This window comes from Halyomorpha halys, unplaced genomic scaffold (genome assembly GCF_000696795.3).
Source record: "Halyomorpha halys isolate HHAL.00 unplaced genomic scaffold, Hhal_1.1 Scaffold194.1, whole genome shotgun sequence".
Lineage (NCBI taxonomy): Eukaryota > Metazoa > Arthropoda > Insecta > Hemiptera > Pentatomidae > Halyomorpha > Halyomorpha halys.
Window position 1 is genome coordinate 973,624 of NW_027108392.1, and position 27,879 is coordinate 1,001,502.

At 29.4% G+C, this 27,879-nt stretch overlaps 2 protein-coding genes across 3 annotated transcripts in view; one reads left to right on the forward strand and one right to left on the reverse strand.

The window, feature by feature from the left end:
• Elk (Eag-like K[+] channel) overlaps nt 1–27,879 on the forward strand; it is a 477,962-nt gene that overhangs the window by 423,673 nt on the left and 26,410 nt on the right. For both annotated transcript variants that reach the window (XM_067046711.1, XM_014418388.2), the window contains exon 6: nt 5,006–5,210. In XM_067046711.1, the coding sequence (XP_066902812.1) occupies nt 5,006–5,210 (205 nt within the window). The remainder of the gene's footprint in view (nt 1–5,005; nt 5,211–27,879) is intronic.
• Taf9 (TBP-associated factor 9) lies at nt 13,257–15,547 on the reverse strand. Its single transcript, XM_014418390.3, has 5 exons — nt 15,381–15,547; nt 15,084–15,220; nt 14,850–15,005; nt 13,895–14,093; nt 13,257–13,631 (listed from the first exon to the last, which is right to left on the reverse strand). Exons 1-5 carry the CDS (start codon nt 15,514–15,516, stop codon nt 13,453–13,455), a joined length of 807 nt encoding a protein of 268 aa, XP_014273876.1. The 5' UTR covers nt 15,517–15,547; the 3' UTR covers nt 13,257–13,452.

Below are 27,879 nucleotides of genomic sequence, written 5' to 3' on the forward strand. Positions count from 1 at the left end.
TAAGGATTGAATACGAGAGGAATTCGAAGGTTTAGTGGAGCCCCAAAGCTCAACTCCATATATCCAGATTGGCCTTATTACAGTCATGTAGAACAGTCTTATGTGTAATGTGTTGGAAGCTTAGACCGTTTGTCTAGTAAGTAATGTAATAGTCGAAATCGACGTGCAGTTTCCTGTCTTTTCAGTCTTGTGTGAGGATTCCAGATTAATCGTTTGTCCAAATGTACTCCAAGGTAGCGGATCTGTTCGACAGGGGTAAGAGTAACATCGTTAAATGAAACTGTAGGGCAGTCAATAGGTTTACGACGAAGGATAAAGGTGATTTGTTGGAATTTATCTTAATCCTCCAATTACGACACCATTCTTCGAGGGCTGTGATATGGGTTTGGAGATTTTGGGACACGATTAATGGGTTATTATTAAGAGCGAGCACACATGTGTCATCGCCATACGTGGTGAGCATAGTGTTAGGATTGGTTGGAATGTCAGCAGTATAGACGGTGTAGAGGATGGGACCAAGGATACTACCTTGTCAGTGAAACTTAAAATATCTTTATCTGGTATCCTATTTTCCTAACTATATTCATCATACTTTGAAGTCGCGCTCGCTTCAAAACTGATCTTCTAAATAATGCTATGTTAGGGGGGGGGGGTGGGAATTGATGTATTACATCTCTAATTTGTTTTCAGAACTATAAAAAAAAATTTAAATACCAAGTATCATAGCTCCCCCAATACTTCCGGGATGAAAATCCTCAATATCTGAACTATAAGTAAACATTCAGTTACGAAACGAACTGTGTCCCTGGTACTATTTCGGTTAAGAACCTTGCCGTCATTGGTAACGACATCATTTCTAAAGATATTTATACCCAAATTGCTGTCTCAGTTAAGAAACAATTACATAACTTTTGTATTGTGCAATTTATATATTTGTCCCATTATGCAATGCTGGCAGACCCATGAATTATAAATCGTAGCTCAGCAAATTATTTTACGTCATAATGCCGTTTTTGTTTCTTTTTTTAGAAATCTCTTCATCTACTAAGATTTTATTTATAACTTATTTCGTAACTGAATAATCTATCATTTGCGAGTATATTTTCATTTGCTTCACAAAGCGAGTTAAGCCCAAAAATATAGTTTTATGAAAAACGGAAAACGGGTTAGATTCTTCAAGTTATTAATAAGCAAGTATACTGAAGTAAACAAACTGTATACTGCAGCAAAACACTATTTTTCTCAAGACAGTGTCTCTTAACCTAATCTTTTCCACAACAAACACAGATAGATTATATTCCTTAAATAGAATTATTCCTTTGCTATATTGTTTTTTTTTTAAGAAAACACATTTAAATACTACCAATTTAATACACTGAACTTAAGAATAAAAAACTGTACTGTATCTACAAAATATATTAGAATTGATGTATTTGTTATTTTTTAAACTGTAGTTGTTTAAAAACAAAAAAATATCTTGATTTTTTATTTATGTACCATGTTTCCTATACTTGTCATAAAATTAATGTTTCACTAAAAAAATCTAAAGATTATCAGTAAATCAAATTTTTTATTTGAAAAAATTCTGAATAATAAATATCTTAATTTCACTGAAACAAAAAAAAAAATATTACTCTGAGAAATAATTTCGAACATTCCTGATCACAATAAATGTTAAATAAATTACTCTTCGTCACTAATCTTTTTTTTTCTTCGTTAATTCTTTCTCTCTAATTTGGGGGCTAAGGAAAGCTCCTCTGGTCCTGAAGAAGCTTTGACTCTGTTAATTAGGTGCTATTTAGCTATCAAAATGTTTTAAAAATTAAATTTTAATCGACTTTTTTTTTTTATTGCCTTCAGGGAATACTCCTTGATAATATCATGGAACAGGCTCACACATAATATTACAGTTTTTAGAAAAGTTTCATTCTAGGGATTAACGTACAACTAAGGGGTGATAAAACGAAATAGAACGCCTAATTATGGTACTTTATTAATGCCTATAGGAAATGTCTATTTAGTAGTGATCAGTCTTACATTTTTGATCATAAACAATTTCTAATATAAAACATAGTTTGAAAGTCATACAAGATACTTGTCCTGCTTATAAAATACTTGAAACATTCCCACTTATTCACTATTACTATAATAAAACCTACTCAGAATATAATATCCAGTTTCATGTACAAATAATATTTTCAAACGTTTTTCTCGATTCTAATAGTACAAGACCCCAAATGGAGAAAAAAACAGTTATGAGTCTGCTAAAAAAAGGCAGTTGATGAGCCTACCAAATATTTACGTCCAATAGTTCTCGAGATATAGCTTTTAAAAAAGCAAAATTTCTTAAAAATCTAGTGAAAGATTGGTAGTTAGTTAATTTATTTTGAGAAATCTATATCTCAGGAACTATGTGACGTGCAGATGTCTATTAGCACTCAAATTAAAGCTATTTTAATTGACTATAAAGAGGTTTATGACCTTTACCTTCGTAGGAATTGCAGTTTTCATGATATTTGCTAAAATAAATTGATTTATAGTTGTTCGGGCAATAAATGTGATTTATGAAAAACTTTATTTCAGAAACCATTGGACGTACAGATGTCTGCCAGCACGCAAATTAAAGCTAGTTAAATTTACTAGAAAATAGATAATCATGTTTATCTTTGTAGGAGTAGTAGTTTTTATGATATTTGACAAAATAAACTCACCAAAGGTTAATTTCTAGTTGTTTGTATAAAATGTTCGAGTTTTGAAAAAATATATCTCTAGATTCATTAGATCCACATAGTCTGCCAACACTCAAAATAGAGGAAATTTAACTTACTATAAAGTAGTTTATGACACCTATCTTTGTAGGGGTAGTAGTTTTTATGATATTCACATATGAATATAAATTTGGCAAATAAAGTTTTTCTTAAATCAAATTTATTATCCGAACAACTATAAATCAATTTATTTTAGCAAATTTCATGTAAACTATTACTCCTACGAAGATAAACTACTTTATAGCTCATTAAACTAGCTTTAATTTGAGTGCTAATAGACATATGTACGTCAAATGGTTTTTTGAGATATAAATTTTTCAAAATAAATTCAGTAACTACTGAACTTTAATACGTCCCATACAACATTTTTATGAAATGTTGCTTTTTAAAAAGGTTTATCTCGAGAACTTTTTAACGTAAATAACTCTTTTAGGGCTCAAATTTTACTCTTCTTTAAATGACGTTCTCTTAGGTTTTCTTGTGATCTTCCTACTTTTTAAGATACAGAGCTCCGGATGAAAAATTAGTTTTTTTTTATCACTTTGAAACAGCCGCCATTTTTTATTCCCTCTACCTATACTTGGCAGATTAATCAATTTTGACTATTAATTATACATAGTTTTCATTAAAGTAATAAAAAATTGGGGTGAGATAACTGTGTTCTTTCTCCTCTTGGGCTTTTGTACTAGGTAGACTTAGGCCTAACCGTCTGAGCTACGGTCGGCCCCCTCTATATGTTTAAAACTGCCAACACTAAAAACCCTAAAAGAACATCATTTTAAGTAGTGTTAATTTGCTAAAATATGAGTCCTAATAGGGCTATTTACATTCAATAGTTCCCAAGATAAAGCTTAAAAAAGTAACATTTCATAAAAAATGTACTGAAAAATCGGAATTTAGTGAATATATTTTGAGAAATCTATATCTCAAAAACATTCGACGCATAGATGTCTGCCAGTATTCATAAATCTAGTCAAATATACTAAAAATAGTTTCTAACGTTTATTTTTGAAGGACTAGTAGTTTTCATGATATATGGTCAAATAAATTGGTTTATAGTTGTTCAGACAAAAGTTATATTCATATGCGAATATCATAAAAACTACTACACCTACGGAGATACGTGTCATAAGCTACTTTATTGTAAGTTAAATTACCTTTATTTTGAGTGCTGGCAGACATATGTACGTCTATGGTTCCTGAGATATATTTTTCAAAAAATCAAAAGTTTTATACAAACATTTTTTTTTTTTAATAAATTTAGTTTGTCAAATATAAAAAAAATACTACTCCTACAATGATAAACGTTAAAAACTACTTTATAGTACATTTAACTAGCACTAATTTGAGTTCTGGCAGACGACTGTAGTCCAATGGTTCCTGAGATATAGATTTCTCAAAATAAATTCACTAACTATTGATTTTTCAGTACATTTTTTATGAAATGTTGCTTTTTAAAAAGCTTTATGTTAGGAACTATTGTACGTGAATATGTCCATCAGGGCTCATATTTCAACAAATTTACTTTTCTTTAAATGATTTTTACTTAGGTTTTCTAGTGTAGTTGGAAGTTTAAAAGATATAGAGCTCTAAATGAAAAATTATTATTTTTTCAACATTTTGAAACAGCCGTCATTTTTTATTCCCCCTACCTATAATTGGCAGATACATCTATTTAGATTAGTAATCAATTAAGGCTAGTACATAATTAAGGTAGTCAAAAAATTGAGGTGAAATAACTGCCTTTTTTTCTCCTCAGCTCTTGTACTATAATACTTTGACACTACTAACACTCACAAAAGTCATTAGGATTATTATTTTATTTAGTTAAAACGAATCTAATATAAAAGGATTATCATAAGATTCAGAAAAAATTATAATTATTATTTTCCATGTATCGTTATCCTGAAAAAATTAAATTAAAATAACAAATAATTGGTTAGAGCAATTGCATCCCAATATGGATAAAATATTTGAACTTCAGAGTCTTATACGATGCTGAACTAAATGAATACTGCAAATACTGATTTAAATTGAATTTATTTCCTTAGTCACCCAAAAACCTATACTATCATTTTACAGTTCCATTGCAAAATTCCCAAAAATAAAAAATTGCTCTCCTTCAGAAAATACCTAATAAAATAAAATATTTTATACTCCATGTAGAAAAAATCTACTATTATTCAGATTATTCTAAGATGTTTGTTTCTAAACATGTATTTGTTTGTCTTAAACAGACTCTGCCTGAGTATAAGACTGCCGCCCTCAAGAAATCCTGCCTCATTCTCTCCCACTATGGTGTCTTCAAGACCTGCTGGGACTGGTTGATTCTTATTGCCACCTTCTATGTTGCAATCGTCGTGCCCTACAATGCTTCCTTTGTGTCTTCTGACCGACCGTCCATGGTCAGTGATGTAGTAGTAGAATCTCTGTTCATAATGGGTAAGTAAATATTTCTAATGATTCAAATTCATATAAAATATAATCATACTTCCTTAAACATCAAATTGAGTAAAAGAATTGTATGTACTTTAATCTCACATTATCTCTTTACATTTCACAGCATATTGTTAGCATATATAAGTCTTACAAAGCAAATTAAAAGCCAATTTAATACTATATAAATAATATTGAACATATTAAATGGGTATTTTCCATACCACACTCAACAACAATAAATTAATTTGTTTCACAAATTCAAATAATAGAGGTTCATCTTGAATTGTATGAACTTTTCTTCCTTCCTTGCTAACAGGTCATAATTCTGACCTGTTGGCAAATTAAGAAGAAAAATTAATATGCCGAGGTGGTTGTGATTGATAGTCTGACTCCAATTTAAACTTTTTGAGGCATTCTACACCAAAAGGTCTCAACAATACAGGCTCACTCAGGTTAGGTAAAACCCTTAGAGGTTTTGGAGGCTGTAGTAGTTACAGCATAGACCAATAGGTAGTGGTGCCACTACAAATATAATGATCTTCATATCTTTTTAACTGATTATATTTGTATATATTATTATGTTTCATTTTATACTATATTTAAAGTGAGGTGTTATTAGTTGACCATAGATTAATATAAGAAGAAGATGGTCAGGAGTGCAGTTAGTTAATCCACCTTAAAATACCTCCGGGTAAGACAAGGGTTAAGCAATTCTCTATTTATATTGTACTTCACAACTTTTTTTCACAGGAGGATATGAAAAAAGTAGCTGGCCCTGGCTTTTTCAACTTGTGCTCTCCATTTGTCTCTCTTCATCACAGACATTATTTTTATTTTTTCCAGTAGTATTCTTTATATAGTTTAGAGATCTTTTAACAATAGCCATATTATCTGTACAGGTGGTAGGCAGAGTGGTTTTATTAAATATTGTTGGGACAAAATGGGTCTCTCTAGCTCAGCTCCATTTATAGTGGCATAGAGAGCTATGTTAAATAGTAGGGAAGCTAGTGGGACTCTCTGCCTGAGTCTAATCCAAACCTCAAGAAGGTCCAATACATTTCCACAACACTTAATAACTCATACTTGCCATTCCTTTTTATGTTCACTTTGTATGACAGTATTATTCACTGATGGCAATAAATATCATCTATATTCTTTAATTGAATTCATTCAGTTTCTTACATGTCAATCTCTGTGAGAAGATTTGATCCACCACAGATCTATTGCACCAAAAGTCTCCTTGATATCCAGATTCCTTTTTTTGCATATAGAAGTATTTCATTGCACATTGCAATTGAGAAAACCTTATAGGCTGTGCTAATCAAGAATACTCCATGGTAATTGTTACTATTGGTGGTTGGGCTCCCTTTTTCTTTAAATATTAGCATTAAAAGGCCCTCAGTTCTATTCTGGAAGGAAATTCTAGGCAAAAATGTATAAATGAGATACAACAACATGGACATGGTGAAGTTGAGAATGGGAGATTTAGTTCAACCAGGTCATATCACAAGAAATAATGAATCTGAGATCCCCCATAACTGGATTGTTGGATTAGCCTATATTCTGTAATGGATTATTTCACCTTCAAGATAAATAGAATGGTAAGATTGACATTCAAAGTCTCCAATTTCTAATTAAAATATCCTTATATATCCATTTAAATCATTTGGTACAAAGCTTGGGTGGATGGCAAATAAGTTTAATTTTAATAGATTCAATTATTGTAATCTTAAGTACAAAGAAAAAAATAAAATGTTCCTTTTATATTTCTAATTAATGATTACCCAATAATCATGCAATTGCTTCACAAAGGCTGAGCTGTTTCAAGTCATTTAAAAAATTTACATGCCTAAACAACTTACAATCCTGGTCCACTGACATTAGCATAGAATAATATCGCTAACTTTCCAATCCATCCTGATAATAATTGAAACTTTCTTAACTAAGTCCTTTGTTTTACCATGTTTGTTTGCTTTTGAAGTTGATATAAAGTTTAATAAGAACAAAACATGTATTATTGAGTTGAAATTCGTAAATGATTGAGTAAAAAATCAAATCCCTTATCAATTTGAAAAAATCTTTTTGAATATTGAACTGATGGTCAATAATTCCTTTTACTTTTCTCCAGAGTAATTGCTGCATCAGATTTCCTCAAAATAATATGACTTTTATCAACTTCACACACCTTCCTCAATCATCCTTGCAAGGAGGAATGAGGGAGGTAAAGATGACGATGAAAAATTTATTAATAGATATATATAAGAAGATGGTCAGGGTTGCGGTCAAAAGAGAAACAAAAATAGTTTACATACAACTATTTCATTACAACTTTCTCTTTTGACCGCAACCCTGACCATCTTCTTATATATAAATTTTTACAGTCAACTATATATACATATATATTAATAGATATATTCTCTAGCACAATATCAAGAAATCAAATATAGGTTGATTCCCATGAGTATAAGCCTAGAAGAACACAATTAAAAGAAGAAAAGCCTACAACCATAAAACAATTGTTTTAGTGAGGTCATATGCTTTAGTAAAATAAACATTTTACTCAAAGTACAAAGGAGAAAATTTCTCGTCAAAGTGTTTTTATTAAATATTTTAATGCCAAAATACATAGCATTATTCTAAACTAAATGACTGAACAAACACAACTACAGTGGCGACTTGTGGCAAAATGTTGTGACAGTACAGGCTCAGAAAAGTTCTCTTTTTTTTAATGTTGTATGAAAGAGAATAAATATGTATAAAAAAATAATTTATTCATTAACTTTATAAAATCCTTAAACAACTAAATCCAGCAATTATTAATCAATAAAGTAAATTCTTACCGTACAAGTTTAAACTATTCTTTTTATAATTGAAAGCCATTCTTCTTCTTTTAATCCCCATTAAAAAAATAAAAACTAGACAATCAATAATCAAGTGTTAAATTACCCCTTTCTTAATTGTAATTTTCTTATGAATGGTGAGCTGTGAAAACTTAAGCTCTTACCGTTCTCTTGCGGATACAAAACTTATTTCTTGGAGAAACAAGTCCATGACTAAATGTTTCAGTAAAAGACAAAACAAAGCAATTAAGTAGAATACCTGGATTCAGGATAATAATAAAACTCTACACTTAATCATATACATGGAAAAAAAAGTTTATCTTTCACAAAGCCACAATACAAGAGCCAGCAATCCAGGAGCTACAGAGCTCTATATCCTATGAAGCTTCATGGATGCAAATGAAACTGAGCATGCACAACAGCCAAAAACTAACAGTTAGAACTGTGAAATCTGCAGCTTCATACAAAGATTTTTATATATTTTTCATAAACTGGAAGATGGTTATAGACATTAAGCTTGAGGATCATATATTGTATATGTATTAAGAATGAAAGTAAGAAAGGAACCATTATATTGTATGTTACAAATATGAAGTAAAAAATAGGGGTACTACAGTTTCATAGAACACATAGTGAGCCACCCCTACTCAACCATAAAAATGAATCAAGACAGACTTCTTAATTAGTGGAATGAGCATCAGGAACATAGCACAAAATTATAAACTTTAAATTAATTCATATCGAACATACACCAATATATTTTTATTTGGAATAACAGTAAAATAGCAGAATGAATTTTAAATTAATATAAAAATCAAATAACTTTAAAGGAGATACTTCCTTTCAATAATATTTAAATTTAAATAATAATTAAATATATATTACATCCATGTTTCAAGTATATCTGATCCACAGGAATATGGCAGACCAAGGGCAAACTCATGCAACACTAAGTTGAAACTAGTATCTCACTCAGAGTGCCTTTAAATGGTTGATCAATTGAAAAAATGATCATCAAGTACATTTTTCAAAAATAAATAATACCCATTTATTTATCAATTCTTGTTTCATTCAAATTGTATCCATAAAATTTTCAATTTTACAGAAAAATGAAAATAAACATGTCACTTATAGTTCTACAGTTCATCATATCAAGAGTATGTTTAGTTCCCTATTTAATTTTTTTCATAGACGTACACCATTTTCCTATTGTCATATTCTTGTAATGTAGGGAGTTATAAATAATTACATTGGAATGTAGAGATAAATAGTTGTTGAATTCAAAGATAATTGATTTATTTTCATTTATCATTTTTCATTCAAACAAACATATTGAAAGTTTAAAATACACCAACAATAAATTACGACAGAATGGAACTTCAAGAAATATTATTTCAAAGTATATAACAAAAATTGTAATATTTTTCATCATGCATTATTATGTCAACACACCTGATGTTTTATTAGGTCATTAACTAACATTGGTGGGCCAATGGCCTAATCTCATGGCAGCAAATGTTCAATAAATTTAGTTAAGATATTTTAAGAGTTAATGGCAACAGGTTATTAATATAAAGTGAGATGGTTCTGAAGATCATAAACATTCAATATATAAGAATAAATCAATCCTGGAGAGTACAAAATTTCACTTCCTAAATTAATTAATTCTTCTTTATATTTTCGGTCAAAAGTTTAAGATCAGTTCCTTTTTTTAAAAAAAAAATCAATAGATTTTGAAATAAATAACAAAATTCCATCATTTATTACTTTCCTTCTTTTATCAATGTTATTATTTTTATTTTTATTAAAAGGTGAAATAAAATAACTTAATACAATTTTAGAGGACCATAGTAAAAAAATAAATAAACCTTTAACTAAGATCAAATTTACAGACATAACTAGTGAGGAGGAGCATAAGGATCCCAAACTTTTTTTATCTATTCGATTAAAAATTAACCCAAGTCCATAACCTTGTTATTTATCATATTTTGAACTCACTTTTAATAGTCACAATACCAAGAGGTTTTTATAAAATAATTATTAATGACTGGAATAGGAATTAGATTAATTTTGTTAATTCCACCCTAATAGTTGATAATGCTTAACAGAATGAAGACAAAAATTAATATTTTGTAGCTTGAAATATATAAATTCAGATAAAACTGAAATATTTTATAGTTTATGGGAAATGAGGTTGTATCATCACAGCAGATTTTACAGAACAGAAACGTTGGACTGGCAGTCCACATAAGATTACAGTCTTACAAACTTAATATCATGAAAAGGCCTTTTAAACAATAAAGAATTAAGTACAATATTTGGCTAGAAGAAATATGAGGTAATGGAAGAATTTAAACAGCTATAGAGTGCCCCAATTGAATGAACTTCATCACATCTATAAATGGGATATGATTCGGGTGCGGTAAAAAAAACTCAAATAGTAAATGATTATACTATTTTTAGGCTCAATAAAAATAGTATAATCATTTACTATTTGAGTTTTTTTGACCGCACCCGGACCATACTCCATTCATCTATACACACGGTCAATCAATAATCTTCCAGTACATCACATCTAACAGATTGTTTCTTTTAATAGCACTGTGGCTCTTTATTAGTCTTGTTTTGGACCATATCATTTAGCTTTTCAAAACATGAGACCAGTAACTTTTGTGAGTCTCACTAGGCTTCCTGGGTTCAGTAGCTCACACTGGCAGAAGTAATCAGTAGATGATGAGTTGAGCTATTACATACCCTGTGTGCCTCGACCTACAACTGGATCGACAACCAGCTTGAGGTTGTAACTGAATAATTTTGCTTTATTGAGTTTAACAAGACCAGTTATAGCTTAAACATTACTTTAAGTGTCCCTATCCATAAGTAGCAACATTTTTCTCTGCTTTTTACTCAGTCTCTCAGGAAAAAGCTTGATTGTTATATTCTGTTTTTGCTTTTTAAACTACAATCTGCAGCCTTAATTCTTCTATATACTTAGCAAAGACATAAACCCCTGACTGGCTCCAGTATGATTAAAGAGTTCTGTTTCATTATACCTAAATGTCCTGGTCCCCATTCAACTCTCATGGCGTTACTTTATAAAAGAGTAAAATTGTAATTCTATATTACTCTTGAAAGGTTTGATAGTAATATATGAAGCAATAGATCACATCAAATGAAATAGATCTTTTAAGTTTCATAGATAATCAACCAACCATAAAATGTTAATTAATGTTATAGATGGGTCATCTTAGGGGTCGAACAAAATATTAATGGGAGGATTGAGATTTATCTGAGTTTGAAGAGATAGATTATCATGGAGTTCAGCCAAGCATGGTGTATGGGCAAGTACTGTTCGAGTCAAACCTTCGGGTTTGCTAAGCTTTTTAATAGTTTACACTATTGTAACTGACTCATCTAAAAATATTTAATTTCAATTGGTTCAGAGATAACAATGACAGTATAAATAATGATATCCATATAATATTATAATGCAGTAAAAGATATATTTTAGAGCCTGAATCTTTGTCCCTTCAGTACTCGAGAGTAACTGTTATTTGATTCTTGGGAGTTCTCAAATAAATTCCAGGGAGCCATTATACTTTCAAAACATCATCATTATAAAATGATTTTTTTTCAGAAATTAATCTTAGGTACAAAAATAAATTAATTAATAATAAAATGACGGTGAAAGATTTGGCATGAATTTTTTAAATATACACTTTTAGGGCTCAGAGAGGTCCAAAACTTCTTTTAAATAATGACTATTATCACAATTGAAAATATACAAAAAATAAAATTAACAGTAATTGCCAGTAATTTTTGCCATAAAGTGAAATAGTATCATGGTCTGGGGGGGGGGGAGCAGGAAAGGGTTGATGGTGGTTGGGTACCTGAGGATAGGTGTATGTGTGTGTTTATTCTCTAACAAACAATAAAATTTGCTACATTATATTCTATTATTTTTATTACAATTTTTAGCAGTTCTTAAACTGTTTTAGTGGTCAAGTGTAATTTAATCCACAAGAACAGCGAACTGTCTGCTCAGATCCATGTGATAGTTAGACTTTCAAATAGTAAATTATCTCAAATCCAATTAAAAATAAATTAAGAATGATGGTAAGCTATCTACCAGCAAAATTGTAATCAATGAACTATTAAAAGAAAAATTTATTTGAGAACATGATGAATTGAATTATTTATTAAAAAATCAACATTTTAAAGTTTGTTTTCAAGATTGCCACACACTATGTCATTAATGCAAAAACAAACCAAAAAGACATAATTTTTAGGATTCAATCATGATTCCTAAAGTTATGCCAGCAATCTGATTTTTTATCATCAGTTGTCGCAATTATTTATTTTATTACCAACTTACATATTCAAAACAATTAACAAATGTAATTTTGTAAATAATAATAATAATAATCAATGACAGGTGAATGAAATAAATACTTCTAAAATATATAAAACTATATTGTATCCACAAAATGAAAGAAATTAAATGAAAATTACCTGCTTAAAAATTATACCTGAGTACAAAGGAAATACAATTCCAAATTTGTAATATTAATCATTAATCAACCATCTTCAACAGATAGGTACTAAAGACATTACCTCCAGGGCTTAAAACTTAAAATATTTTTTGTAAATTAACCTATCAAACAATCGTTGGCTTTAACACCATACATAACTATTGAAGTTACAAGATAATAAGTCTTCTAATCAACTTATAATTAATATAAAATTAGCAATTTTCAATACAGCAATAATGGAAATCGATATTTATTCAATAAAATTATATTCAATCTATAACAGACTTCAAATATAAGTAGAAAATTGGTTTATGATATTATACAATCTTCATGTACCCGAACATCAAAATTTTCCGTACATATACACTACCCTAAAAGAATTAGTGGCTTCATTTTGTTAGATTAATTCAAAATAGTACAGCACCTACAGGCAATAGTAAAGATGATGTTACAATTTTAAATTTTTATGAGTATTAATAATTTGAAATTGTTATCCTACAAATCTCAACAATAAAAATATAATTACTAGTGATTTGTTTTTAAAATATTCAGCCAGTTTGCAAAATTAGTCTAAATATCTTTATCCAGAAGCAAAAACGAAAACAAATGAAATAAATACGAAATTAGGAGATTTATTATCAGCTTTAGAAAATAAATATTTAGACTACGGTCACACACTGGCTGCTAACATCGGAAATAAGACTTTTTGTAAAGTGTCAATCACAAAATGTTTATGTTCACCACAATTTCAACTGCTGTAAAAACACTGATGGAAACCACAACAGTATAATGGAAAAAGACAACATGTGAATGGTTATAAATTGACAAAACACAAAACGATCAAGTTCACTTCTTTAACATCCACATTACACTTTACTCCCCATCTTCTCTTTTTCTCTTTCCTAAAAGGGACGAATCTTGGGGCTCTATTTTAACTTCTACTTGTTGACCAGCCTGAGGGCCTGCGACTATGCGTGCCTTAGCCATAACTTGTCCTGAAGCACTAGGGTTTACAAGTATTTGTCCAGTATTTGTATTTACCATCATTGGACCTGAAAACAAATTATATTGACATTGCGAATTGAGTGAAAATTGTGAATATTATGGTAATAATTCAAAAGAAACATAGCTGTCAATTTTTTGAACATCCTTAAGGCTTGATATAGTTCATCATAAATTATCTACTTAATCTTATCAATTTATCGCATAAGGCAGTATTTTAATATTTAGGTAACAAGAAAATGAATGAAACTTTATAACATTACAACTAAGCAAGGAAAGTGAGCGGGAAAATATAATTACTTAAAAAACTTACTAGTTGTTAGCTTTATGATAGGTTTCCCAGGAGTTGTTACACTAGGTTGTGTCCGTGCGACAGCAGTTATATTTGGAGGTCTTTTAATTCCTACTGTTGCAGTGCTACTGGGTGTTGAAGAAGATGATACAGGTTTTGAAACTTTGATATTAACAGCATTGCTAAGGTTACTTGTACTAACACCAAATTTTGGCTGAGGCTGAAAAACAAAGTAATATTAACAATTTTAATATCACCTATGAATTTATGATGAGTAGTAAACTACTGATTTTAACAATAACAATATTCGAAGAAGAGGATTATATTAAAAATTGTAAATGAATTGTCATTCAATGAAAAATTCCTCAATTATTTCAAGATAACAGAGTAAATGTTTAAAAAAAAAATTTATTTTTTGACTGCAGCTAAATTATATCTCATAGATATAAAATAAAAAAAGCTGTGAACAATGTAAAGTAAATTGAAATATATTACAGATATGAATTTCAGAATCAAATGTTTACAAACAAATTTGAGGCATTTTTTATTTTTAAAACTGCTAATGATACTCATTTTCAAAGTATTGAATAATTAGAAATAGGCAAATGCAACCCAAGTGATAAATACTTGGTAATGAAAGATATGTCAGACTATCTCTAAATAAAATTTAAATTAAAAGATTAGTATAATTCAAACTGCAATATTTGCTATCAGAAATTCAATGGTAATACTTAAAAATCATTGTTTTAATAAGTTCATAAGAGAAAGATTATTCTTTATATTTATATATAAATTAGTTTTTAATGGCTACAACAGCAAATTCGAAATTTCATTGCAAAAGTAGTAATAGATTAACAAATTTTCTGAATTTATAGTCTAACTGGAAACATGCAATCAACTATTTAAATAAAATATCTCAGCAATTGAAATTGCTCAATATTTTTTGTTTAGGGTTTATAAATCATAAATAACTCACCTTTGTTTCCGCAGCTTTCTTTGTGGAACTACTAGATTTCAATTTATAATTACAGGAAGAAAAACAGTAGCGGTCAGGTGGCAGTCTAATTCCACAGTGTGGTTTTACAAGAGGTAGAGGAATGTTATTCTTTGTTCTTGCAACTTCGAGCAGAAGCTATATACAGAAAATCATTGTTAAACATCACTTATCCACAATAATACAATTACAATTTAAGGTGCCAGTAAGCAATACATCTCTAGGGGGTGGAGTAGTGAAAACTCTTTCCAGCTGCATCATCACAGCCAATTTCACATCATCATTGTCTATAGCCTTCTTCTTGGAGTGGTTTGCAAATGCCCTGGCATCGTCCAGGACGCAGGAGACATACCCTAAAACAGTAAGATAACATGATAGCACCTAAAGAAGAGCTTTGCCTTCACTGAAGGCCCCAACAGCCCGGCACACCAGCATAACCTGGCCCCCCACTATTGACGCTTGATAAGATAACCTTTCAACAGTTTTTTAAAAAAATATGGTTTAAATACTCACTAATTGTAAATTCAAGAAGCTGGTTTACTACACGAGGTTCATAGCTGGTTATACCGAGCTCTTTCATCATAGATATTATGACGAGCCCATCCTTCGGGAACTGTTTGTTCTGGGAGGGCGAGTTCACGTCCGCCATGTCTGATGATCTTACGGCGACTGAGCCTCATTCGGGCCTCGGTCTCTCGACACTGGCGCACTCTTTCGTCACTTCGGTACTATTGATTCCACAATTTATCTATTTCTTAGGATTTCTGTTCTTTTTTCTTTTTCTTCGCTATAATTATAGTTTTTAATTTAATTAACGATATTTAATATATTAGACTTACTTAAAAATGAATTTCCAAGACTTATATTAAATTAAAACATTATTAAAGCATCTACCAACGGTCACTTATCGCCACTCAAGATACCTCAATTGCAATAAAATTTTTAGCTAATAAAATACGTTTTTTAGAATTATTCCAGTTAAAATATGCGAACTATTCATATTAAGACATGCAATTAATCAAATTTCGTATTTGTATCTCTGCCTTAGTGCTTAGAAGGTTTATGTCATAAACCTTTCACTTTTATGTGGTTCAAGCGATACTTTCGAATCTAGCTTTCTATGTCAAGGTTAAGAGCTCAAGGCTCCACGTATACGTAACTATTTAAATTTCTAATTGCAGAACTCAAAAAGTTTTAAATATCAAAGACTCCTGACCTTAATCATAATGGACATTTAATGAGGTACTTGAGTAGAATACAATTAACCATAACATTGTGCTATTAATTGTGATACAGTTTTTACTAACTGATTTCATACAATTTCACTTTATACAGTTAAGTAGTACATAGTAAATGTAGTATTCTCCGTAGCGTGTAGCTTATATATCTCATCGTAGACCAAAAAACGAAATATATTTTCAAACCATTTTTCCAAAAAAGAGGTATAATACTATATATGTATCCAAACTTAATATGGAAATGCTTTTCTGTTGCTAATTAACAGTTTTAGAACCGCCATAAATAATTTTTCATGTCAAGAGAAACTAATTTTTATAATTATTTACAGATGTTTTTTCTACGAGATGAATCTTATTTATCGGGCTATTGTACGAATCTTGCTTTTGCTTATCTTCATGCATTCAAATTTATGTATTAACTTGTTTTCAATTTTTAAGTACAAGAGGTCTTTGTGAGTACTAAATAATTCTAAGTGAATATTTCAATTCGAAAATTAATAAGATTTCAATAAAAACAGTGGCTTTTGTATTTTACCGACACGAGGTTAATGTTGGAGATAAACCCGGTATAAGATATTTTTGAGTTGGGGAGGGGCGTTTAAAAGGTTGAGGTTCTGTTTCACCTCTCCCAAATTATGGCATATTCGCGTAGGCGCTAGGAGGATGAGTTATTTGGATTGGCAGGTACAAGTTTGCCTGAAGTAGTGGCCGACCTGTCGAGTGTCAGTTTTAGTACCCAAATGAGAGGGCGTTTGGGTAGGCCCTTGAGCTGCATCCATACGTTTGTGCCCAGTATTATTTCACAACTGACAACAGATAAATATTTGTGCTCTGCCTGTTTTTATTATTTAAACTATTTCCCTAACCTTGAAAGTCTATAATTCACTCAAGTTTCAGATTGTTTATTTTAAAATTTCATCAATTGGGTGTAAATAAATTATTTAAAATCGTGTCAACAATACATATGGCTGAAGAGAATTGGGGAGGAACCGAAGTGGTTTACTAAAAGAGTATATCGTGAGATTTTTCTTTTCCACCATTTTACAATAGCTGTACCTCCAAGGTCTTGTGGGTTTCCTTTTTTGTCTGGATTTTATAGAAAAGATATAATTTTGGAATATTTAATTATTATGATATTTATATTATAGCATAGCTTAAAGAGTATTTTGACTCATGCTTAATTTAACAACCTTAGCAGAGATGTTGATTTTCCACAGAATGTCGCCACCTCATCACGAGTAGTTAATAGTAAGTCACAAACACTTGTGACCAATCTCATTACCGAAAGGTAAGAAATGATATAAGAAAATGAATTACTCTGCTACACACCCACAGATACTGTCCCAGCGTTCATTTTCTTATATCATTTCTTATAATTTTAATCGTTAGATAAGAAATGATATAAGAAAAATTAACTAAACTGTTGTAATATATATTCATACTCACCACTAAATGCTATGAGAGGATTTATCACTTTATAAAAAATCACAATACGTATAAATATTGGTAAAACTAGTATTCATTAATAATGTGAGGCTGATGTTTCAATCCCTTCATTAGTAACGTGTCGATTTCAGTTTGTATGTGTAAATATAATTTTGATTCATATTTTTCATTCCTGCTTTGGAAATAACATCCTTAAATATTATTTGAAATATTTACACATTCAAATACAGGACTGTTCACAGTCAGTATAAACTTTGTGAAAATCATCATTAAATTATTGAACTATAGTCATTAAGGTTTAGGTATAAAACGATGTGATTTTGCTGCATTAGTTTCTCAACATAATTAAATTATAAATTAATTGAATTTATAATTTAAAAAATATTTATCCCTTTAGAGTTTAAAAAAAAATCCTGCTATTTGTTTTTAACTATTATTAATCGAAGGGGTTGGCAACTGGCCAAATGGATAAGATTCTAGATCAGCAGGAACTGTCAGCTATTAGTATGAGACTTAAGTCATATTTTGGGAGCTATAAATGTGAATTAATTTATTTCAAGTAAAGCTCTTATATTCCGAAATCGTTTTTTTATTTTATATAGAAAACAAATTGAAAATATATTTTATCTTGAAATGAGTATAATATATTCGGATTTTTTTTATAACAAGTATTATTTTAGTATTAAGAACTATGTTATTAAATACATAAGTTTTTTATAATCTGGAAGATAGGTAAGGTTTGACTTATGTAAAGATCATGTTAAAGTATTTAATAATTTTCATCAATACTTTTCTGAGTTTACATTGTCACAGCTTTGATGTAAAGGGAATTTGCGTTTTCTTCAATGGGAGAAAGTGAATAATAATATATGTATCCTTGCTTGAGCAGGGACTGTTCGGGATACCTGATTTCTGACCATAGGGTTGGTACTCGTTTTTGACAGACACTGACTTACCCCTCCCTTGTTAGTTGCCAAGAGAGAGCGTAAGGCCCACGTGGCAAATAGCTACCGTGCAAGTAATTTAAAAATGAGACGATATGACATTCCAAATTTCTTCTATTTATCATAATTAAATATGGAAATCTAATCGTAAATTTCGGTAATTTTACTAAACAAAAATAATTTCTTCATTAACTATTTCTTTCTTCATATGGATATCTGATTTTTCTGCTCGGACATTGTGTCTGGGCCTGTCTGCTTATCTAGTGCTGTTTATGATAAATGAATGAGTCATCCTCAAGTCCAATCTTCGCTAGATAGTAGCTGATAACGTGAAAATAACTATCATAATATATTACAGTTTCATTCAATTAATTCATTCTCTTGGGGGATGAAAACATTTGTAACAATATAATTTTTAGTAAAAGCTCATAATTAATATGGTCAATATCACAATTGATTCTTGATTGCAAATAAAAAATGAAAATTTAAATTTGATAAATGAATACCTTAAGGTGTGTCCGAGCGTTTCTTTGCAGCATGCTTCATGTCCCTTCCACACCATGCTTATATTGCGACATGATTATCCTGTCTGCATAGTGTTTTAGTAGATTCTGCATACTGATCGAGGTCATGTCGTATATTACAATATTTGACTAGATGAAACGTGTATGACGTAATTTGTAATAATTCATGCTTGAAAAAATAATTTTTTTATTTGCGATTTTAAAAGAAAACAACACAAATATACAGAATAAATAGATTTATTAAATAAAATATATTGTATTCTCCGAAAAGTATTAAGGCTAGTATATAATTAAACAGTGAATAATAAAATATGAAAACATAATTAACTTATCATATTCACCCTAAAATATTTAAAATCATTTCTATTAACTTATACTGAAGTATTTCTTTTAACTAACCTTTTTTATCTAAATCTATTTATTAATTTATTTATTTATTTGTTTTTTCGTAAACTGATCTACTGCGATGACTTTTATGTCTTCGGTTTGACTTTACATTGTTGTCTGATAATAAATTCGTTTAATTTGTTTTAACAGATCGAACATGGGTACCGGCTCACTGGAAAGGGTTGGACTGAGAGAATGAAATAGGGATAGTAACATTGTCAATTAAATGAAATAAAATTTATTCGAAAAAAAAAATTTTTATTGAGTATTGATTGTACAAGGAAAAGGTAGGGGAAACAAATTGTTGTTATATAATGTATAATAAATATATGGATTGTATATATGTCCGATCATGGATTGATTGGTATGCTGTGTATTGTAGCAACCCAAAATATTTTGGCAGCATGGCTGAATAAAGCATTTCTCTCGAGCTGACCTATAGCTGTGCATGCTTCTCTGTTGCTAGATTTGAGCATACACTGTATATAGATCGAATGAACACAATTGAAAGTTTGATATCAATTTAGTCAAAAATAAATATATAAGTACATATTACAATTGTTCTGTCTTGGTTACAAATTCTTTACCAACATTTTAACAAATATAAACAAAACGTTCAGTATGACACATCATTGTTAGTAATTTGCCGATTTCAAAAGTTTATTTTTTGTATGGAATAAATACCTCCATTTAAATAGCTGTTCATCTAGTTGATAGGTCTAATAGCTATGAATCTTCCCTGGACGATACCCAACATTTAAAAAATTGTAATCGTAAATCGGTTGAGACCTTTCTGAGATCTTACAAAAGTGATAACGAAATTTTTATTTATATAAATCATAAAATCTGGATTAAAATGTAGAAGTATTTTTTGCAATTTCTTTTCTTCTAAATAATATTACTATTCACAATTGGCAATGTATAGGTATATACTATTAATTTACAATAATACATTTACTCATTTGCTAGGTACTCCCAAAAATACGCTTCAAAAAAAAAAAAAAATAAAAACCTACTATTGTAATTTTCTGCATCATAAAATTTTAACGCATTTGATGATTTTGAGATGAAATGGCGGATAGTACGACAAGTTCCGAGGAACAACGTTGAGTGACCTCTAACTTAAATGGTCCCAAATTTAAAAAAAACGCTTTAGTTTCGGAGGAAAAGTGTAGTAGTAGGTAAAGAAATAAAGAAACATATTGTTGAAACGTACAGTCAGTCAATTATGTTTCAGCTTCGTGCGAATTGAGCTGAAAGATATTGAGCTATACAGTGTATTACGAAAGAACAGGTCATATTATTCAGGTCGCACAAGGACGACAAATACCTTATTGGACTTTATCAAGGAACAACTAGGGCGTACTGAATTTATTTACTCACAATACAAAGGTTATCATAATAGTTCACTTTCACAGTTTCAATCTTACGTCAGAAGTAACTAAGCATATCTATAACACTTTACTTTGATGTAAGTGCATAAGCTAATCAGAAGAAGCACTATAAGTGGCAAGATAAGTTCTTTTTGCTAGGAATATTTCAGCAGATCATTGACTTTTAGATTTTATTACTCGGAGCAAATATCCCATTTTTATTTTTTTTTATTTTATTAAAATCCACTTAATGATTTTTACTTTCACTTGCCTATATACAAAGTATATAGTAAGAGGAAGAAGTACAATCGTGAAAAATTCTAATAATAATTTTTAACATAAATACACTTTTTAACATCTCGTGAGTTTAAATAACGTGAACTGCCAAGTTGAAAAAGTAAAATTTATAGAAATCTGAAATTACGTATTTAACACACTTGGTTCTTAGTTAAATTATCTAAACCGAATTGTTATTGTTTTAAGAATTGTGGAGTTTTTTTTAGTTTGTGCCTCAGAACTTTTTGTCTCTTGAATTTGAAACATTTAACTACTAATTGCATTTTGCACGAAGAAGACAGATTATTTTAGTACAACGGATGAAAGATTTCACAGCATTCAGATTTTAGAAAAGCAAGTCATATGCCTGAGTTGTTACAGTAACTTTTGCACCAAAATCGACTTATCGTAAGTGCCTTTTTTATATTTTAAATTTTATATACGTTTTCTCTTTTCGTAAATGGTTCTAACGATTTTGATTAAGCTCACTTGTTATGCCAATACAGAATTATATGATCTTCATTTAAATCATATGATTTATTCTCATTTGAATAATGAAACAGAGCTTAAATCTCAAATTTTCAAAACAGGTCCACTGCAGTTTTGTTTATTTAAAATAACCATCTTTTGCTGTATTTAATGATAAAGGAAATGGATAAATATAAGCAGATGAATATTAACCATGAAAGAAATATTTTCTCAAGTTGAAAACAAATTTTTGGAAAAAAAACATTATTAAAGATGCATAATACATCTTGTGTCGAAGATTAATTAGAAGAAATTAATAATAAGAAAAATTACTGTTTGACATATATAGTCGTAGAACGTAATGCTGAGTAACAAAAAAGCCCAAACCAATTTTCATGTTTCATGATTGTTATGACAACAGTCAAATTTTATTTTCACTTTCCTATGAAATTAATTTCTGTTCAACGTAAAGTGTAGGTGAAAGTAATGTAATATACACAAAATATCGATTTTCTTTTTTACACTAACGTTCAAAATTTGAAATTCATTAGAGGTTTTATAAATCCAAAATATTACTCAAAGAGTAACATCATTATACTCAGAATTGCTTATAAACCCTATTTTATGAGATCAATTTTCCAAAAATTTTTAAGAAAATGGCGAATTATAAGGAATACACCTCAAATTGGGGAATCCACCAAAATTGTGGGAAATTTTAGGTTTTGTTCCCTACCTCTTCGATAAGTTGTAGTAACTTTCCTGGTTCAACGTATTCAGAACTACCGATAAAACAAAACAAATTTAATAACACCATTTTGCGTTGTTTTATATCGATTATTCACATTCCTGTTACAAGGTCTATGAGAAATATTTTTAGTAAAACCAGGAACCGCTTTACTTAGTTGCAAGCTATACTAAACTGAAGCTATTTTCTATCTAGATCTTGAACAGAACACAATAGAAGATTGTTTACGCCATTCGTAATCAAAAGATTATGGTTTCCATCAGAAGCCTGCATCATTAAGAAACTTGTAAATCTAATCTTAGTGGATCAAATTTTGCTACGAGGTCAAAATTACCAATGAGATTATGTTAATGAACTTTCTATTTCAAGCTCTTTTTTTTTTTTTTTTTTTTTTTTTTGGCTTAAGTTCTTTATTGAGGACCTATACAGCCCCAGAATGGGAAAATCAAGGTTCATTTCTCGGGATCGCCGCGAAATAAATATTGACCAGCCCAGGTGGGACTCGAACCCACAACCTTCTGAACCAGGCGTTCTGGATCCCTCGCCCCAGCCCGCTCAGCTATCAGGTCCTCCTCGTTCTTCTTTTCACAGTTTTTGATTTAAAAAATAATAAAATTTATCGACATTCTTGTATTTAATGATTGTTGTGAATTTGATTAATTATCTAAACAAGTTAATACGATTTTGTATTAAAATGAAAATGATTGTATAATTTTTAGCAATATCTTGCATTATGAATTTCATTCAGAGTGAACCATAAGTATTTAGCAATATTTAAGGAGATTAAAGTAAAACTCAAAAGCAATTAAAAATTACAGAAAAATAATATTCCGATTCTCTACCGAAAAAAATTAATTTGATGTTTTGTCATATTTTTTTCGTAGGAAGTAATAAAAAAAAAGAACTATTTAAATCAGGCAATGACACCATTTAGCCAACAGTTGTATTGGTTAAAACCTTTTGGAGGGAGCTAAATAAACCAGTATTGAGTAGCTAATTAACCCATAGTTTTGTTTTTTGTAAAATTTTGAATTATTGTATAAAAACAAATTTAAAGTGCGTACAACAAATGACATTCTGCTTAAAATTTTTTTTTTTTATACATAAGCTTATTATTGTGAAACCTATGCACTAAATGAAATAAAAAACTTACTAGCAATAGGTAAACATTAACGTAAATGACATGACATATCTCGCATTACGAATATAAATTTTATTAATATTTTCCAGAATAGAATCCCAAGTTAAAAAAAAACAAAAATCTTTTTAACATTTTTTTTTTAATTCAAGTTTCTTATTCTTGGCATGGAAAGAAATAAAATAAAAACTAAAATAAAAAATAAAGGCATCTTACTTCAGCGATTTCCATGTATAGAAAATGGAAATAGTCTGTGAATTATTATTATTATTAACTTTATTTTTGTTTAAAATAGCTATTTCTTAGCAATATAAAAGACATAAATATTATGGAACAATAAAATTTACCAGTAAAATCAGCATTACCACAGAGAATGATAAATTTTATGAAATAAAAGTTGTTAAAATAATTGTATAAAGTGTTAATTATATCTCGTCTTCCCTCTTTTGGTTGTCAACGAAAAGAGATAATGAGTGTTCTATCATAGTCTCACTCTTTAGAAGCTACTTAAGATGGTTTAATTTAGATTTTAAGAAGAATTATTTCAATGCCAAAAATTATTGTAAATAAAATGCAATTTCTAAGCTGTTTAATGTTTGAGATTCTTTAACATAACCATTTCAAAACTTTTCTACTATTTAAAAAAATTTAGAAATATAAAAATAATATTATAGTTTTTTTTTACAACTAAAACATAGCTCCCTATTGGAGAACGGCTCCAGCTGTACAGGGAATGGAAACTGCCGAAAACAGGGGTCAACGCCCGAGAGCTGGAGAACCGTGACGTACTTGGCCAGTTCAACAAGTGTCCCTGCCCGCTAAGTCTTTCCAGCCCGATCACCTGGAGTACGGATATGACTATTTTATCCGCTGGAGGAGGTTGCCTTTTACATTTTGCCTTCTTTCATAGAGTCTATTTCTGATGAATTTTACATGTCCCATCTAATTCGAAAAAATTTTGCAAGGTAGGGTAAAGCCTTGAGTGGTTATTTATTATTTATGAGTGAAAGTTCAAAGGGGGGAGGAATAAAATCTTGAATTAAAAAAAAAAGTCTGAATAATAAAATATTTATGTACTGGCAATAAAAACATTTAATTAACTGTCAATTGAAATGTATTGAAAATACATGGAAATGTACAGTTAGGATGTATCCTTATTATGTATTAACAAAAAAAGGTCGACCTGATAAAAATAGACACATACTTTCAGACACTACTAAACGTACTGCATTTTTTTCAGTCTTCAAGAATCTTGAATTGTCTAAACGTTGATTGTTTATTAATTTATTTATGAGTCGGTACTGGGGCTGAGTACCAGTCAATTGGCCACCTAGGTCAATTCCATACACTTAATCGAAAATTTTGTTGTATATAGCTTGAATTTTGGGTAACAATTCATTTTATATAAATTGCACAATAAGCACCTGCTCATTGGAATGGAATGTTTAAAAAAAAATATTTTTCAGCTTACGGGTAGAGGAAGGACGAAGCACTCATCATTGTATTAACTGATAATAAATTAAAATCTGTACCGCTACATCCCATGAAGGGTTAAGGGTGTTGTTTTTTGTAAGGGAGTACTGTTACTAGACCAACGGTTGTGCAAGGAGGTTATTGATCAGAATCATGCTCGACCGCCAGATTTTTACTCAATTAAGGGTACCCAATTTATAAGGCAGGGCTCCAGAACCCACAGGGCTGACTCACGGCTACAACTAATAATAAAACATAGTAACACTTTATTACATATACTTATTACTTTTATATGAATCATTCCTTTTATATTATTTATATATTTATTACTTTTTGTATTTATCGATTCATTTTATTATATTTGTTATCTTTTTATAATTATTAATTTTATATTTATTGCTTTTAGCTTAATTCTCTATTTTATTTTAATCTTTGTATGCGTGTGTTAAAGTTTTTTAAAGTATTAATAGATTGTAAATGTGGACGAACATGTTGGGGTTAATGTATGTATATATTTTTTCCCTATATTTAGAATGTTTATACAATTTTTATAATTTTTGACTTAAATTTACTTTTATGTTTGATGGGAAAAAGAGATAAAAGTGTTATAATTGAAATAATGGAAAAATTTAACACCTTTAAAGAACAGTAAAAAAAGATATATCCTAAAAAAGCATGTTAATGAATTATAAAATTATGATCCCAAATCATTTTTTTTTATTTATTTATTTTTTGTTTATTATAATTCTATTCACTAATTAAATCCTGGCATGTAAAAAAAGATAAAATAATTTATCCTAAATGCATGTTAATGAATTATAAAATTATGATCCCAAATCATTTTTTTTTATTTATTTATTTTTTGTTTATTATAATTCTATTCACTAATTAAATCCTGGCATGTAAAAAAAGATAAAATAATTTATCCTAAATGCATGTTAATGAATTATAAAATTATAATCTCAATCTGACGTTTATTTATTTATTTATTTTTATAATGAAATATACCTGACAACACCAAACTAGACAAAAAGTAACACATGAAGACCCTTCCATCCCTCTCCTCCCCCCTCCATTAATGGCTACCAAATCATTTTCTCTTTTTTTTCGAATTGACGACTCTATCTATATGAGGTTTGTTTTAATCGGTTAAGGATAAAACTATTTTCTTATCCTAAAATTGTTTTATTTATTTGTTTTTTTTATCTCACCATCCCTCATCCCGTTTAGAATGTGCAATGTGCTCTTTAAAGGCACTTAAGTTAGCTTGTTTCTTTTTACCATTATTAAAGCATTGTTTGTTTTTTTAAGTCTACATTTATCATTATTTTTTGTTATTAATTTTACTTTTCTCTTTTATTAAGAAGCATTATTCTTATCTATTTATTTTCTCTTTTTCTTTTAATTATGACATTATACATAGTTAGGGGTGTCTTTTGTACGAGACTATACCCTCCCCTCCCCCATAATCAACTGTTTAAAAAAGATTATATATAATGTAACGGTTATATCAACCATGTAAGATCCATCAAGCCGATCTAGTATAAAATAAATAAATAAAGGCACTCTTATAAAGTTTTACCATATGTTAAATTTCGCATTCTACAGGGTAATAAATGCTGCAACAGCAGTTTAGTAAAGTTACAATTTTTTTCTATTTAATCAGTATCTTTATATAATATACTAATCTTAATTTATTTCTATTTGTTTAAATAACCAGAGTTTGTTTAATTAACTTAAGAAACTGTGAATTTTCTAAATAATTTCTCCTTAGCATACTCACGATTCAAGGAAATAGATAAGACCTTGCTGTTTCTCTCTCTTTTGAAGCCCCTTTACTTCGCCGTTTCCCACAATAATGCTAATTTTCTCTCCCTATCTTTATTCATCGAGTGACCATCTTATTTTGCTCTCTCCGGCATTAAGTGCCTTAAGTACTAAGTAGTATGAGGTTGTATACTGATCAATGGTCACTTCATGGAAGTGTTATTGGAATTTTCTATGTATTTGAAGAGGAACTGAAATATATTTAGTTTGTATGAGCATTATAAGCCAAATCTATTCAAATTTGTGAGGCTTCGAGTAAATGAAACGCAGGGGGTTACCTAAATCATTTTTAATCCCAGTCATTTGTCATTTTGAGTTTCAATAAAATATTAAAAATAAAATACAATTGAAATTCGTAAAACAACTAGAGCACTAACTGCGATATCCTGACCAAGAATGGAATATAAAAATTACAAAATCCATAAAATTTTTATGAATAATAAAAGACAATTTCATTAAAAAAAATTAATGATAAATAATAACAACAAAGCAGATAACATCTAATAAAATAAAAATAAATATTAATTTTAATGATAAAATTATAATATAATATAATTTTGAAGAGAATTTATTTTATAATGAGCTCAATAAATTATACATTAAAACCTCTGAATAGGAAACATTCCTTGTAGTTAATTTTTTGTTGTTTCATGAGGTGTTAATTATAACTTTAATTATAACATTAATAACCCCAAACTGGGTGCTGCGGCACCCTGGGTGCCCCTAAGGTATGTCAAGGGTACCACTGGTGAATTATACTTTCTAAAAATATTAAAAATAAAATAGAAAAATATATATTAAATTATCAACAAAACAATTCATTCCATTACTTACTTTGCACGTTTTTTTTTGTTGCTTATTTTACTCCATACTCAATGTCTCTAAGGATAATTGTGTTAACATTTTTCTAGCTCGGCATGTGTACTGCGAAATTTATTTAGGTCAATAAGGGTGCCGCGAAATTTTTTTAAGTTTGAAAATGATGCCACGGTGAAAAACTTTGGGAACTTTTGTAATAACTATCAGAAATATGGCATGGCATTGATTTATATACTGAAATGAAAGCTTTAGGAAAACAGAAAGGATGGGAGTAATAAGAATACAAAATAAATGAAAACAGTGACGTCCATAAACGTAATTAAAAAAGAATTAATAAAATAAAAAAGTAATAAA

Coding starts and splice junctions, on each gene's coding strand:
- Taf9 (XM_014418390.3), bottom strand. CDS start 15,516: ATGGCGGACGTGAACTCGCCCTCCCAGAACAAACAGTTCCCGAAGGAT. Junction 15,006..15,083: donor CTACTCCACCCCCTAGAGAT/GTATTGCTTACT, acceptor TTCTGTATATAG/CTTCTGCTCGAAGTTGCAAG. Junction 14,094..14,849: donor AGAAAGCTGCGGAAACAAAG/GTGAGTTATTTA, acceptor TTTGTTTTTCAG/CCTCAGCCAAAATTTGGTGT.